Source organism: Vanacampus margaritifer, chromosome 16 (assembly GCF_051991255.1).
Source record: "Vanacampus margaritifer isolate UIUO_Vmar chromosome 16, RoL_Vmar_1.0, whole genome shotgun sequence".
Lineage (NCBI taxonomy): Eukaryota > Metazoa > Chordata > Actinopteri > Syngnathiformes > Syngnathidae > Vanacampus > Vanacampus margaritifer.
Window position 1 is genome coordinate 6,923,319 of NC_135447.1, and position 16,024 is coordinate 6,939,342.

The following is a 16,024-nucleotide window of genomic DNA, read 5'->3' on the forward strand; positions in this document are numbered from 1 at the left end:
GCAACCCCCCACCTCACGGCTCATGTGCCTTGGTTTGTACACACTCCGAGGCGAGCACCTCATTAAGCACCCCCTTTCTCATATTTTTCTCCTCGTGTTGCCAAATAAAAGATATTTGAGAAGATGCTCACAGCATGACGCACTACTCACTACACAAATAACAACCAATCTCCACACGTACGCACATATTAAGTAAATGCTTATTTGCATTTTTTTTTTTTTACATCCTGCTGCTGCACCTAATTTTGTGGCCAGTGATATGTTTTTGACTATAATGCTGTACATGCTCAAAGTAGAGAAGCCTAACACTTAAAATATCATTAAACAATTGAATACAGTGATTTAAAACATTATATTGGTTACTCATAGTCAGCCTTTTCAAATTCCTGGTAGCGCTTTCATTTTAAGGCAATGATTTTAAAATGATATTATGTTAATTTACAATACGTATTTTGTGTTCAGCAATAAGAGCTGGTGGGCCCACTGCCACAAACGCACCATTTCATAGCACAAACTGCTATTCCTATAATCTCCCCTCCCCCCCCCCCCCCACCTTTTTAATTTGCCATAGCTGATGACCAAGAAATTGTATTATCAGTCACTCACTTCTTATTTATTAAAACATGAAATACTTTGTACATCATCAATCAAAATATGAAAAGGGTGACAGGGTGTGATACCGGCAAAGTGAGGGTAATCTGTTGAAATAAAGTACTGACAAAAAATGTGACCTTTGACCACAACTATCTCATACATTTTAGTTAAGCTAAAATTGAAAATCATGATTCAAAATTATATTTCAACACATTCAATTACGTATATTGCCGCCTGGAGGTCTTCCATGCTGATTAGTTATAGTGCGGACACATTTGATCTTGCCTTTGTTTCCTGAATTGAGAGCTGGCGCATGAACGATGGATGAGCGAAAAGTGCCGTTTATGGAATGGGTCACTCAGCCAGTACAGTACAACGGGGCATCTGTCTGTGCCAAAGTGGAGTCGACCACCGATGCACAGTTTCTAGAGCACAACTGGGATGTCATTGACAGTTTGGCTGACGGGACTTTGGCTTGGTGCTGATTTTTGCTATTGACCTTTTGTAGTCCTCTACTACTTTAACTGCATGCTGCGATATATCAGCAAACAGTCAAAGGCAGTAATGAAAATCAGATGGGAGATAAGAATGGATTATGTTAATTTATGATGTATCTCTAATCCATGATGCGATCGGTTTAATATTATTATTCAACATGCATATGCAATGTACTTACAAACTACTGCAAAAAAAAAAAAAAGGATTGATTTGAACCTATTGGCAAAAATTATAGTTTGATGGGTTTCATTTAAAAGAGTCACAAGTGTTACATTAGCATATCATAATTTGAATGTTCTATCATTTTCACACTGTGATTGCTGCAACACTTTATGGAAAAACTAAAGCTCTGTTTGACTAATACTGAAAACATGTCAGAAGCTATTAACTATAAGTGGAAATACTTCCTTGCATAATTTTAGAGCATATTTTCAGTGCAAGCAGCCACTTGACAAAGCATGAGATTTTAAATTATATTTGGGGGAACAGCTTTGACAGAATTGGGAAGACTTCAAGCTGTACCTGAGCAGCTCATACAGCATTTTTTCTCTCAACACACCAGTATGGCTGTTAAGATGACAATTCTTCAAGACTAGATTTCTTTGAGAACACTAAATTTCCTGCACTGTTTGTAGAACAGAGGCATACAATTGAAAATGCTCATAAATAGAATTCTGGTGAACTGAATATGTCACACCTTAGAAAAAGTACTATTTTCGCTGTTAATGTTAATGAAGACGGGTCCTTATATTCAACTATCGACTCCAAATATGTCTTTAAGAATATTTTCTAAGAGAATGTGATGTGACACATTTTAAAATCATTTTACCAACAAATCCCTGCAATTGACATTCCTGCTAACATCAGTACCAAGATAAACAAAATTAGACTATATACAGTATTATATCCGCCATGAAAGAATCTAAGTAAGCCACTACATCGTGATAACCTACATTGATGTTTCTGCATTTGGCAATTTATTATTATATTATATTATTAGTATGGGATTTTTTTTTTTAATGGGCTTTAGGTGAACTGATGAATGCACGCACGCACACGCACACACGCACATGCACATGCTCACCCACATACAAAAAAAAAAATATATATATATATATGTGTGTATATGTATATATATGTATATATATTTAAAAAAAAAAAGAGAAAAAAATTAGAAAAAAAAACATATTTTTTTTTTTTTTAAAAGGAGAGCAATGATGATGTCAAATCGAATGAACAATACTGAGCTCTCCTGGAGAGAGAAAAAAAAAAAAAGAATCTAAGTATAATTTAAGCCTGTCTAGATGGACTCAATAAATATTCATATTCTGTTTGCCTCAATGCTTACACGTGCCACTATTGCTGGTACTTGCTCAGACTCTTTCAAATGGAACTTGTAACTCCTTCACACTCAGAAAAGGATTGTGTTTTTATATAGATAGTTTGTGGAATGTAGTGCCATTTATCTATGGTAGGACACTGCTTGTAGGCCTGTAGAGATGTAGTGTTTGAATTATTAATGCTCAATTTCCCACTTGCTACTCTCAGCTCCCACTCGCCTTTCTGCATTCTTCTTGCACTTTAGGTATCTCTTCCTTCAATCCATTGTCGTGTTAATCCTGCGAGGCTATACACCTCCCGTGCCTATATTGTTACAGCTATAGGGGAACTATTACACCTCCAGCCTCAACCTAAAGAAATACAAAAGTATAGAATAATAACAAGTAGAAACCCTACCTCAAAGTAAGCGAAACAGTCATGAATAGTTATATTCATGGCTGTGACTAATCACAGTTTAGTTGAACACAGTCAATATTGGGCTGGCCCATTTAGTGCCTTTATAGTTCTGATCCCTTTAGCACCTCTTTTTCCACATACAAGCAATGAATGAAAAATATTTGGTGGTTTTATTGGACACTGAGACTGAGGACCCTATTTTGGCAAATTGAGTTGACCGTGTTTTGGCGTTATGGCGGACCAAGGGCATTTTTTTACCCACACCTACCGCACCGAACAATTTGGTGACAGAAATTAGACTAGAACTGAGACTAGCTAAAACCAGGTGTAAGTTGTGGCGCGGGTGGTGTAATGCAATTTAGCTCCATACATGGACGACTATTTAATTCATAATTTCACTCCACAGTGGCCAACATTACATCATCTGCAAGTAGAGATCTTCTTTGTTCCTTTTAAATGTACTTTGTGCGCGCCAATCTCCTGCATCTATGGTGAGACAAAGGTTTAATGCCCATAAAAACTAAAATACTGTGGCAATTTATTTGGTATTTTCAGAGGTTGGAGTTTACATGAGTAGAGATGTGTGAATTTTGGAGATGATTCATAGCATTTTCGTGTCATTAAGCGATGTTTAGCTTTTGTACATATACAATTGTAGTAAATAAACCTTCACATATCAGTTAATCATTCTTGGTGTCTTCTTTTTGTATCTTAGTGTTACGAGATGACTTCAGACAGAACCCGCAGGATGTCGTGGTGGCTGTTGGAGAGACAGCCACTCTGGAGTGTCAGCCACCACGTGGGCATCCTGAGCCCACCACCTACTGGAAGAAAGACAAGAGTCGTCTTGATCTGAAAGATGAAAGGATCACAGTGAGTTACTCACTTATCTCTTTGAGCCATTTTTTTTCTGTGAATCATATCACCAGTGGAGTGCAGACCTCTGCCAAGGCTTAATAGCCTTAATTTGGATCAGCACCGCTTTGGAGTTTGAAGTTATCACATTTGTCGGAATTTCGTCAGATTTGCGTATGATTTACTGTGAAATTGGGGGAAAATCCTAATAATCAGATGTGCACCAAAACGCTATGGGTTCCTCCCTTGCCTATATGTCACCTATCTAAAAAGGTCAACAGAAGTTGGTCAAGTATTCTAATTTTGTAATGGTACCAAAGGTCAAAGGACAATCCACAACAAAAGGTAATGTTGGCTAAAATCATAATATTTTTTCAAAAGGTTGTAAATTAATTAAAAAATATATTTAGATTATTTGCTTAATTATCTCGCAAATAATTACAAATTTGGTGCACATTTGTAAATAAATAAATATAAATGTGCATAATATTTCAATACTGCAGCATTATAAATTCAAAACCAAAAAGAAAAAGATGGGCTTGTTATGTATAACTGTTTCTGTACTGTACTGCACTGTTGCTATACTTGTACTGTAAGACTGAAACAGAAGTACACACATTGTCCATATTAATACAGCACACACTTCATTTAAAAAAAAAAAAAGTTTCAATTAAGTGTTATGTTTTTGCTTATTGTGTTATATTTTGTACTGAACATAGCAAAAGGAGGAGATCAATCTGATTCTGCTGTTGTGTGTTATCTGCATGCGTGCACCACACTGCCCCCGAGAGGCCAAGGAGTGTACAGCAGGAGCAGCATGGAAACAAGCCACTCACTTTGGACAAGCTATTGTAAAAAAAAGAAGTCTACAGTTTTTATGCTTTCTATTCAGGTTCGTGGAGGAAAACTAACCATCTCCAACACACAAAAAACGGATGTAGGGATTTATGTGTGCGTGGCCACCAACATGGTCGGCGAGAGAGAGAGTGAAAAGGCTCAACTCTCCGTGTTTGGTAAGAACTCTGGGATATAAAGGTTCAAAAAGCAATAAAGTATGACTTTCTCGGGTGTTTACTGCTCACCATCACATACAGTATTTATCACTGCCTTACAAGTAAATTTAGCTTCCGTTATCTGTGCACTCTTCCCGACATCCAGAGAGACCGGTGTTTGTGCAGCGGCCTGTGAACCAGGTGGTTTTAGCGGATGAGAGTGTGGAGTTCAGGTGTCAGGTCCACGGTGACCCGCCTCCAACTCTACGCTGGAAAAAGGAGGACGTGGATATTCCCCGCGGCAGGTAAAGGAAATGTGTGAATGTGTGTTGCGTTTGTTTAATGAAGGTTTGTGTGCACATTAATGCGGTAAAAGTGATGACGTGGAGGCGCTGAAGCGAAGCTAATGAGTCCCTGAAGAAGCAAAGAAGCAATTTGACATGTTACTCGTGGACTTTCATCAGTGTGGCAGAAATCATTTATTAGCCACAGAGAATCTCATTATTTGCTGTGTGAACGTCTGTGCTCATAGCAGAACAAAGTACCCCCCCCCCCCACTTTGATTGCTTGAATCTCTCCAAGCACCACTGTTCTTTTTATGTTGCACATAAGGCTCATTTTGGTCCAGCGGTGGTCCACATTCTGTGTTGTTTAATATAAAGCAATCCAATACACAGCCCACAAGGAGTAGTATCTATATGAAGTCAACATTGCCTTACTAAAACAGCCAGACAGATCTTTACTGCTCAAAGTTTTGAAGCCAGTTGCAGAGAAATAGTTCGTGTTTCAACCACAGTATCTGCATCATACCAATTTTTAATTTTAATGATACGTTATTGGATAAGAATAATTTATTAGTACATTTACATTATATAATTAATAGGGAGTAGGATTAGATAAATTATTGTGCTTCCTACTCTTTCTGAACATGTAAATTATGACGTTGATGAATTATTTTCTTTCTTCAAATTTTTCTTTTAACTTCAATTTATATTTTGTAATGTGTTATTTTTTTCAATAAACCAACCAACCAGCCAACAAAAACAACCACAACAATTCTCTGGTCTGTAGCCTCCTCTTCGGGCCAAGTCTTTCCCTTTTCGCCGACGGGATCTGACGATCTGTGCCTCGTCAATATTTTGAAGCAGATCGAATGCCTCTACTGTATTATTTTTTCTTTTCTTTTTTGGTGACATTTCTCTTAATGCCTTGCTGAAAAGTGGTTGCTATGGAAATCCGACAGCATTGTTAGCGGTGCAAGAATAATGACTCATATAAATATTTTCATGTTTTTTAATATAATAAAATGGCAGCATAGGAATAATATACATACAGTCACATGAAAAGTCAAATGCCAGAAAGGCAGAAACGTTAGATAATTTTGTAAACAGAGTAGCCGCACATCAAAGTTTAAGCTTCAATACAGCTCTGGTTCTATTGTTAACAAACGGCGCCCTTGTGTGGTCGACAACTATAAAGTTATCGCTGTCAATGTTAACAAGTTACAATAAACTGTCTCCGGTGGTCAGTGTAAGAGAAAAAAAACAAGGCAGAGTTATAACCTGTCTATGTGAGCACACAGCAGTTTACTGTCGTCTCTCCTCTTCTTCCATGCCTTGACAAATGAACGCAACCACACTCATAAAAAAATAATAATAAAAAAAATTGAAAAAGTACTCCAAAGCGCTGACAACTGGTCGAGGTTCTCTGAAGGAAAACAAATGGCGATGGCCACTACCAGAAAAGGTGGTGCAATATGAGATTTTCCATGGAAATACGTCATAGAGTCCGTATGGCATTTTATGGACATAAGTCAACGGTTGTTCGTATCTCCAAACGTTTATAAGTCGAACGTTCAGAACTTGTGGAGCATCTGTCTTGTGTCCGAACCTGGCAACCCACCAGTATGCAATGCATGCAGAGGGCTCCGTATATTACTTGAAAGGCTAGCATGCATACTATTTCTTTGATCCTTCCTCAGGTCTCCTGACAACCTCACGACTCTAGCTGGATTCTGAAGTATTCGGTTTAGGTGAACGACATGGGATTTTTAATAGGTTTTTGGTGAATTAATGAGTAGACACTCAGACGCACGCACACATGCGCACATGCAAAATAAAGAAGAAAAAAAAGAAAGGCTAGCATACCTCTGCTAGTGTCACTTTTGGTGTGTACTGGTCATGTCAAATTTGAAAGTACTGAGACAAAGACTGGTGTCTGGTGGTCCGTCCACTCATCTGTGTTTTGTCATGGCGTCACCACCCTTTGACTTGTCCTATTTCCTGTCCTTCCACTTATTTTATTCTTTTCCCGAACCCGTCATCCTCATGGGAAGTGCGTATCTGGGTCAAAGATGTTCTGTGAACGGAGTCCTCACCCAACTCTGGAGTGACCCCGCAGACCCCCCATCGATACCCCCCCCACACGCCCCCACCCCACGCACCCTCTTTCGAATGACTTTTTCTCACCCCTTGTGCCTTTTCTCTGCCTGACTTGTCTTCTATCTGGAAATCAGCACGGCTGGCTGCACAATTTCACAAGATCTCTCATGCCAAAGAGACCCCAGAGATGTGGAGCTGACTCCTTTGCCCCTCCACTCATTCCGAGTCAAGCCCCTCTTATCTGAACTGGCTGAGATGTCCCTCTTGTTCTCACTGAAGCAATTGTGCCCTTATAGTCGAGAATTCTGCACTGGTGGCTGCACATTGATGCATCAACACTATGAATTAGTCATTTGTTACTACCCCGCTCATTCATCGAATTCATTTTGTCACAGTGTGCCACTCCTTTTTTCCCAGACAGTTTGTCCATCTGACTCAGGCTCTGAGTCCTTGCGCTCTCCCTCTCGCTCGCACGCACACACACAGCATGGCATACTGCACATCCCACACCGCAGTGGGTGGTTCATCGTTATAAATATTGAAAGAGTGGAACAGTCAGGGTTCCAGCTGAAAGCACCTTTAATTTTGCCATGCCTTCGTGATGGCGTAATTGCTCTGCTCGATTTGTTGTCGCAGCAGAATGCGCACGTCGGGGAGTCTTAATTGCCTCAGAAAGTGAGGTGCCGTCAAACAATCAACAATGACACAACCTTAGGAAATAGGTTTAATACAAACATGGTTAAATTGTGGGTTGTTGGTTCAATTTATGTTTAGAGAAGAAAAATAATCTCCGCCCAGGAGTCTATGTTTGAATTGATATCTTTTTGTGCTTGCGAAACATTGTCTAGTTTCGATATATCAACTAGCTAGTTGCTAGTTGCTAGCTAACTATTTCTTTTGCTAGGGTTAGGTGGGAAAGTATTCACCCAATAATGTTAGGATGATAAGTGTCGTAAAATTCCCCCAAAATTCACACCTTGCAGGAAAAATAAATTTGTCAAATCTGAGCTAAATTTCCATGACTTTTTCTATAGTACATTTTTGACCAACTGTAATGCTTTGTGGTTAAATTGTGAAAATTTTGAAGTCCTTAAAAAAAAACATAAATACAAAATAAATACAGAAAACGTGCTCAGACAGTATAATCTGTCAAATCTTATCAGATCACTTAGAAATGTTTTGCACCATGATGATATTTGCTACACTAATAAAATCTGGCTCTAGATCAGTGGTGTCCCAACTACGGCCCGGGGGACATTTGTGGTCTGCTGTCCGTTTTTTCGGGGCCTGCGGCATGTACTAAAAATAACTTTTGACATGGCCTGCGATATTATTTCCTAGATCGTAGCCCTGTGGTTACACAGAGATACCGAAAAATAGCCACGTCAGCACTATAACATGCAACCTTAAGCTGCTTTTTTTACACAGACCCCAGCAAAGGTGTGATTTTTGCTTGCTTGTACTGAATCAACATCTTGATAATCATGCATCATAAATGTTTTCCTAGGGACGGGGATTTATAAGATTCAGCTTCATCCCGGCAGCCATTTTTTTCTTTTTGGATGTATGTCTGAAGGATAAATGAATGAATGAAACAAACTAACAAACTGTAAATATGCCTCTTTTTTTTCAAAGATATATATCCCCAATAAAAGATGATTTGTCATGTACGGTAATATATTTTAAAGTGGAATGATTTGATTCGGTTCAATGCACTCCCATTTTTGGAAATAAAAACTGATTTTCTGATCAGTTTTTGTTTCACTCTAGAAACTGTACAGTATTTATACTACTTACAGTAGATGTCATTTTAAAACCCGTGGGCAGTATTTTATTTTGAAATGGCTTGGTCAGAACCAACAAAAAGCCCAAAAATGGTCACAATAACGCCTAGGGGTTATTTTTTTCAAAATTGAAGCGTCACAGTGTTATCACTCACTGTTACCAGGTATGACATCAGATATGAAAAAGAGGACCTTTTGCTGAGGATAAAGAAAGCCACAGTGAGCGATCAGGGAACCTTCACCTGCCTAGCCGAAAACCGTGTGGGCAAAGTGGAGGCCTCGGCTTACCTGACTATTAGAGGTGGGTAGCTTGTGGTCTCCTCGCCGCCGTATTTTATTGTAAATCCCAACTCACAGAACAATCACTTCTTTATTGCACATTTTACCAGCGTTATTGCCCCCCTGCTGAAAGGTTGAGCCTAGCCTCAAGCTTTCTTTCCACATAACGGAACAATGCACTTGATTGCTTTACATTTCTCACACAACGTTTTAGTTTGTTGTCTTTACTGAGAGGGAAATGAGTGTAGCCTGGTAGATAATTAGTTAATATATTTTTATTAATGTATTCAACATAATTACAACCATCGCTACATTTCCACATAGAGATTTGTGAATGTCTGTGTGAATGTGTTACATGATGCCAAAAAATGTAAGGGTAAAAAGTAAAGTAATTAGCATATTTTAGGGTGTCAGTCCAGTGACAAGCCACCGTGCCCCTAAATGTGCAGTGATGTATAGGAATTAGTTCAAGGCATTGGTTCTCGTCCTTTTACCTAATGTGGTGATTGAGAGCCATCTGTCCTCCAAACATCATGGATGGAAACCCAACGCCATCTCATTCATTTCTGATTTTCATTATTTTGCTTTCTTTCCCTCTACTTCTCTGCTTTCGTTCTCTCTGTGTTGTGACTTAATCTCACTCACACCATTGTTGTCACCAGTTCGCCCTGTTGGTAAGTAACAGCTGATCCCATTCTGCATGTGTTTTTGCCTTCTTTTTTCTTTTTTTTAAGTCACGCTTTGAGCACTCTGCTGTGAGGATCCACAAACATTCATTAGAATGATATTTAACTGGCACATCTGCATTGTCTCTCAATCATGGACTTTCCCTATTAGGAGTCACTGAGAATCCACGGATGTACCGCGTCACTTTAGGTCTCGTCAACATTTTGACGTTGATGAGGCGCCCTTATCGTATTTCATGTTCTGATAGATGGCCCTTATGCATGAGCAACTTGACTGCAAATAAGCTACTGTACTGCATGCTACTGTAATATTCAGAGGCGCCCCAGTTTGTGGTGCGACCCCGTGACCAGATTGTGGCTCAAGGACGAACGGCGACCTTCCCCTGTGAGACCAGAGGCAAACCTCAACCCACTGTGTTCTGGCAACGCGATGGCAGCCAGGTGAGATTTTGGCAAACTGTTTTCTATAATGTGCATAAGGACTCATGTTGAGAGATATATTGTTTCATGTCATGAAAGACATCAATATTGCATTAGGATAGATGCTGTATTAAAAAAAAAAAAAAAAAAAAAGCTAAACTGATCAAACCAGGGTGACATTGTGTGTGGCTCACGCAGATAATGAAGTGGTCATTCATCATCAGTTGATGCTGTTCTGACCAGCCGGCTCGCATTAAAGTCATTAGAAGTAATGAAAGCAGGCTAATGTCCTTTCCTGCCAGCTTGTCTGCTTGGGGTGCAGAAACGGACAAAGCTGATGCCTCAACTCTCGTTAAGTGCAGCATAAACATGGTGGGGGACAAGTTCTGTCAGAAGAGAGACGTTTAGCTTATTGGTGCATATTTTTTGGGGAATATGAATTCTTGAGAATCCCTTTCAACTTGACATTTAATGACTTATTGAATAGCCTTAAAATTTTAATGTTAAAATTCGCCTTTCCACAATGAACAAAAAACAGCACATTGCCAGAAATTCACAAGTGTTTGATCAATGAGGTTTTTTCCGTCATGTGCTGGCTTTAAAAATCAAATTGGGTACTTTATTTTACAAGTTTATTGGACATGGATCAATTAGAACAATAATAATGAATGATGTCATAAGGACATGAATTCATTTGTCACTTAGGTTCTAAGTGTCTTCTTAAATGAATAGTAATAATTTTCTGGAGATAATCGGGCTTAGTTGTGGTCAGTGAAAATGAACTCAGCTTTCCCAAAATATTTGATTACCCATATTTAAGTCTGAATTTTTTTTTTTGCACACAGGGCCAGGTACCTTTGAAATTTTTTTCCCCCCTCTAATAAATAAAATTACGGAACTGCCAATGTTCAAATTTACTCGCAAACACGTTTGTACGTGAGTACGTTAGAATGCACTTGTCGGCTAAACGCTACAAACAGCATATTTTCCCATAATGCCACGGGATATGACTCACACACATGCACAAGTCAATACTCTGTTGCATTATGGGAAACAAATGTTGAACCTACTGGCTATAAATGCTAAAAAAAAAAAGTGTTTTTTGTTTCAAATGTGCATGCGCAAGTAATAATTTGTGGCATTTAGTCTACAAGTAGGTTCGAACATACTCGTGAGTTTGTCAAAACGTATTTGCGAGTACATTTGAATATATTCACAAATACGTTTGAACATACTTGTAAATTCGAACGTACACGACAGTCATAAATGTTTAAATTGGCAGCTACATGCTTCTGTATAAAATCTCCATTTTAAAACCGTTTTATATTTACGAGGGTTATCATTGTCTGATATTTACATTTGTTTGATGGTCTTAAATATTATAGTGGGGGGAACCATGCAAAAAAGTAGGACTTTTAAAAGTGTACGAAAATTGTATGGAAGGTTAAGAACTAAAATGTGCATATTTTTACCTTTATATTCACAAAGTTTGCCCAATTTAGACCTTGAAATACAAACAAATGAAATTACTTTTTATAAAATGTCTACACATTCATTGTAAGAAAGGCTGTATGACTGTTTCCAAACAATATTTTGAATGTGAACCGCAAACGTGGATTTGTCATTCTAGTCCTGAAAGTATTGTGATTTTTTTTTTTCGTATAACAATAGGCAAATTTCACAGATCCAAAACCAACGTGTGCCTTCATTTAAGAGTTTTATTTTCCATTTTCACCCCCCTGTAGGATCTTCTGTTTCCCAGCCAGCCAACGCAGGGCGACAGTCGCGCTTCTGTGTCAGTGAACGGAGAGTTGACCATTTCATCAGTGCAGCGTTCAGACGCAGGCTATTATATCTGCCAGGCCCTCACTGTAGCAGGCAGCATCTTGGCCAAAGCCCAGCTGGAGGTGGCAGACGGTAAGTAAGGCGACCAAAGCATGCACACCCACTTCATCCAACACATCAAAGTTAATCAACACAATAAACACAACAAAGCGTTGGCATTTTGCATTTCCCCAAACAATACATTGTCTGTTTTAAATAATTTATTTATTTTATGATTTCTTCCATTACTTATTTTTATTTATTTTTTTACAAGCAACACAACACAGAACCATCCCACCAGTCAGCAATGCTTATGTCTATTTGCTTAGTCCCTTAACATTGTGTTTTAGCAATGCCATGCAATAAAATGCATTATAGTTAGACTTTCAATAATTTATGGTTGCATTTTTTCATATTGATGCAAATTGAGCTTTAAAATCACATAAAATACATAAACAGATCAACTTGAAGGCCTGTTTGTATAATTGATTATTTCAGGCTGCCCACATTTTTATTTGCAAGCCTCCATTTTCGTGCTGCAAATGCCAAGCAGTCACCAGCAATTATTATTTTTACAACCCTCTGCCGCTGATGAATGTAAGTGGTCTGAAAAGACATAAAATAAAACTCTCCTTGATGGAACGGACACATTGAGACTTTTGAGACAAATCTTTAATGTCAGCGTTAAGTGCTAAGCTGTTCCCTTCTCGGTGCCGCTGATGTCCTTCTCCACATTTGTATCTCCATTTGGAGAGAGACAGGATGAAGCAAGCAGTGATTTCAATGTAGATAAACATAGCATATGGGTGATGTCAAATGGAGTTTAGGAAATCAGTCCTCAGTCTAAAAAAAATTCCAATGAGGCACTTTAGCTAAGATATATGCAAATAGTACCGTATGGATGTCATCACATTGGATTTTATTTTTTATAGACAATACAGTTTATACATACTGTAGGCTTCAAAAATAGTACATTTTCTCCAAATACATGCACCGAGATCGGTCTTATTAACCTAACATTGATCAAATAGCAGACACCGTCAAATTACATGCTGAGCTCATTTCAAAGCCAATTCAAGATCATTATATTTCATAACCTTTGTTGGCAGCGATCATATGTCTCATGTAAACTCAAATTTAGCATTTATCACCTTGCGACAGTATATGAGTGTATTTGTTTAAGTTCAATTAGTGTCACAAATCAGCTCCTGCATTACTTTACTTGGAGTCATGTTTTGTGTTAAGATGTTTTATTTAACCCCTCGGCGTTATTGTGACCATTTTTGGGCTTTTTGTTGGTTCTGACCAAGCCATTTCAAAATAAAATACTGCTCACGGGTTAAGGCCAGTTGTAACATAGAAAGAGGCAAAATGCTACACTGTAAAAAAAAAAATAAAAAATAATAAATAAAAAAGAAGAAGCAATATTTACTTTGAAAAAAGAACCTTACAGAAATTCTAAGTAAATTTTACAAGGAGAGCTTGAGTACATTTGAGCAGTTTATTAAAGAAAAAAAAACGTTTTAGTTTTTTTCAAGTACATACAGCGCACATAAACACACCCCCAACGTAGTCAGCTTGCAAAATTACCACTCCCTCGCATTAGCTTTGTGTACGTTCGCAGATTTAAAGGGTAAGGCGTCACACTCCATACTTCGTGCTGTAAACAAAATCAACAAAATCATTGAGCAATTACTGTCATTCAACATGTGTGCGAGTTGTTACTACAAGTAATGTGATTGTCCCTCTGTGTTTCAATTTAATTATCATTTTTAATCCCTCATAATGTTCATTCAAATGCAGAGTTAAGCAGTAACACATGTATTGATTAGAAAGTCTGCTTGAATAGAGGAGTTAATCAATTGTAGTCATATGTGACGGATCGGTGGAGCATTGAATTATATTATCCTTTTTCAATATTGCCAAATATATACTTATCGTTTTAAATAGTGCCATATCGGGGTGTGCTTGTACTGCTGTTCTGCTTTTAACTATTTTTTTTCCAGACATTATGTTTAAAAAAAAACAAGCAAAGGGAACCTGTTGTAAACACTTGTGAATATAGACCTGATAACAGTTGAAGCAGCAATAAGAAAATTGGAAGCCGGGGAGTTGTTACAAGGCCTTGAGAGAGCCAACACTTCAGAAATTACTGTTGCAGAGTGCAGAAGCTGTTTTCCGGATGATATAACATACTTTAAAAAGCTTTTAAAGAGATGCATTGTTGTCCTCCTTGGCATGCTAATTTAAGAGTTTAATTTGTTGTGGTGGATCGGAGAAAAAGGGCCGGGAGGGGGGAGAGTCATTGTAGGCTACAACCAACAGGCATGGGTGTGTTGAAAGGCGTTATAAAGAAGGTACGGTAATTAACACCACGGGTTAAGCATCATTAATCCTCACCTAGTAATTAAAAGTGAAAGGTGTGATGCAGTGCCATGAGCGCTCCATTCTGGAAAAGGCTCTAAACAGTCGCTTCCTCTTCAAACAAATCCATCAGATTGAGTTTTAACATATTGGAACGGCAATTATTGCAATCACTAATTAGCACCCTCAGATAAGTTCATGTTATTTCTGGCAAAAAAAGGCAAGATTTTGTCATTTTAGACAATAGCAAGTCACCACCTGATGCCAAGACTGTGCCATCCAAATTATAGTTCGAGAAAGGTTTCAATTATGATAACATGTTTTCTTCATGATTATCCTCAGCCCTGAAGGACCGCCCACCGCCAATCATACGTCAGGGCCCCTACAACCAAACACAGGCAATAGGGAGTGTGACAATTCTCAGGTGTCAGGCGTCTGGGGACCCGCAGCCCACAATTACCTGGCGAAAGAACGGGATCGGTCTGCTTGGAAAAGACACGCGGTTTTCCCTGCTGGAACATGGCAGCCTTCAAATACAGAGTGCCAAGGTGAGTTGCGGTGAATCATTTTGACCTCATTATTTGCATTTCTACAACTTTGAGTTATCGTACACAGAACACCCACAACCTGCCTTTACAAAGTCAATAATGTTCTGTTTTGATTGACAAGGTCAGAAGAATTCATTTAACAGTATGTTTGTTGTTGTGGTTGTGGCATAAAAAATATTCTGGATCATGCTGCAAGCTGTTTCTAATAATTGGACTATTTATTTAATTTATAGGTACACGGAACTGTGTTTCTGAATTGTTTTTAAATTCTTATTGGATTCACTCTTAATTTAGTGATACAATTAAAAGATGACAATATTTACATTATATTTACAAAGCTTTAGAAATCACTTATTTTCTCAACACACATTTACTGTATCTGTGTCTGTAAAAATCAAATTTTATTGCCTCAATAAGGTATGAAATATTAATTTTGAGGGGAAAGTTTCCTAATGAATCTCTTCATCACAAAACAAAATAGTTCCCAACTTTATAAATTCAATATTTTCTAGATGTATTTACATGCACATTACGGGATGCATAATTCTGATGAAATCAAAAGTAATCAAGTGAAGTTTCCGCATGACAGCACGGTCACATCTATCTTGCACTGCACACAATATTTGCTGATATTGCAAGTCTCGCTCAAAATAATTTCAACCTGATACAGCTCAGGGACTGAAATCAATAACCAGAGGTGGGCATTTCCGTCCCTCCGTCGCCCTCATTAAAATGCACGGACTGAGCACCAACTGAAGCAGGTTTTCGTCCGTCGAAGCGGGACGGTCTTTCTCAGTCCGTGTATTTAGGCTTTGCGTCATAAAGTACTTGCCGTAAAAGAGGACACTTTGCTGAAAAGGTGGGCATCCATCAACGACAGGTTGTCCATTCGACAAAATCATGTCAATTTGGGCTCAATCACAAAAAGTAATTTTGATTCATCACTGATGAAATATGAAATAATTATTCAAATTATCAAAAGTGTAGAATCCAATAAGGGAAAAGAATCACTACACTAAAGTCGTTTTGTAACACGGTTGCTATATTGTCCGTGTTTGCTTA

The 16,024-nt window shown here is 38.2% G+C and overlaps 1 protein-coding gene across 1 annotated transcript in view; it reads left to right on the forward strand.

Moving 5' to 3' along the window:
* LOC144036185 (roundabout homolog 2-like) overlaps positions 1-16,024 on the forward strand; it is an 86,786-nt gene that overhangs the window by 45,350 nt on the left and 25,412 nt on the right. Inside the window, exons 3-9 of the mRNA XM_077546602.1 lie at positions 3,545-3,702; positions 4,577-4,697; positions 4,843-4,981; positions 9,006-9,142; positions 10,123-10,247; positions 11,972-12,143; positions 14,757-14,962. Of these exons, the coding sequence (XP_077402728.1) occupies positions 3,545-3,702; positions 4,577-4,697; positions 4,843-4,981; positions 9,006-9,142; positions 10,123-10,247; positions 11,972-12,143; positions 14,757-14,962 (1,058 nt within the window). The remainder of the gene's footprint in view (positions 1-3,544; positions 3,703-4,576; positions 4,698-4,842; positions 4,982-9,005; positions 9,143-10,122; positions 10,248-11,971; positions 12,144-14,756; positions 14,963-16,024) is intronic.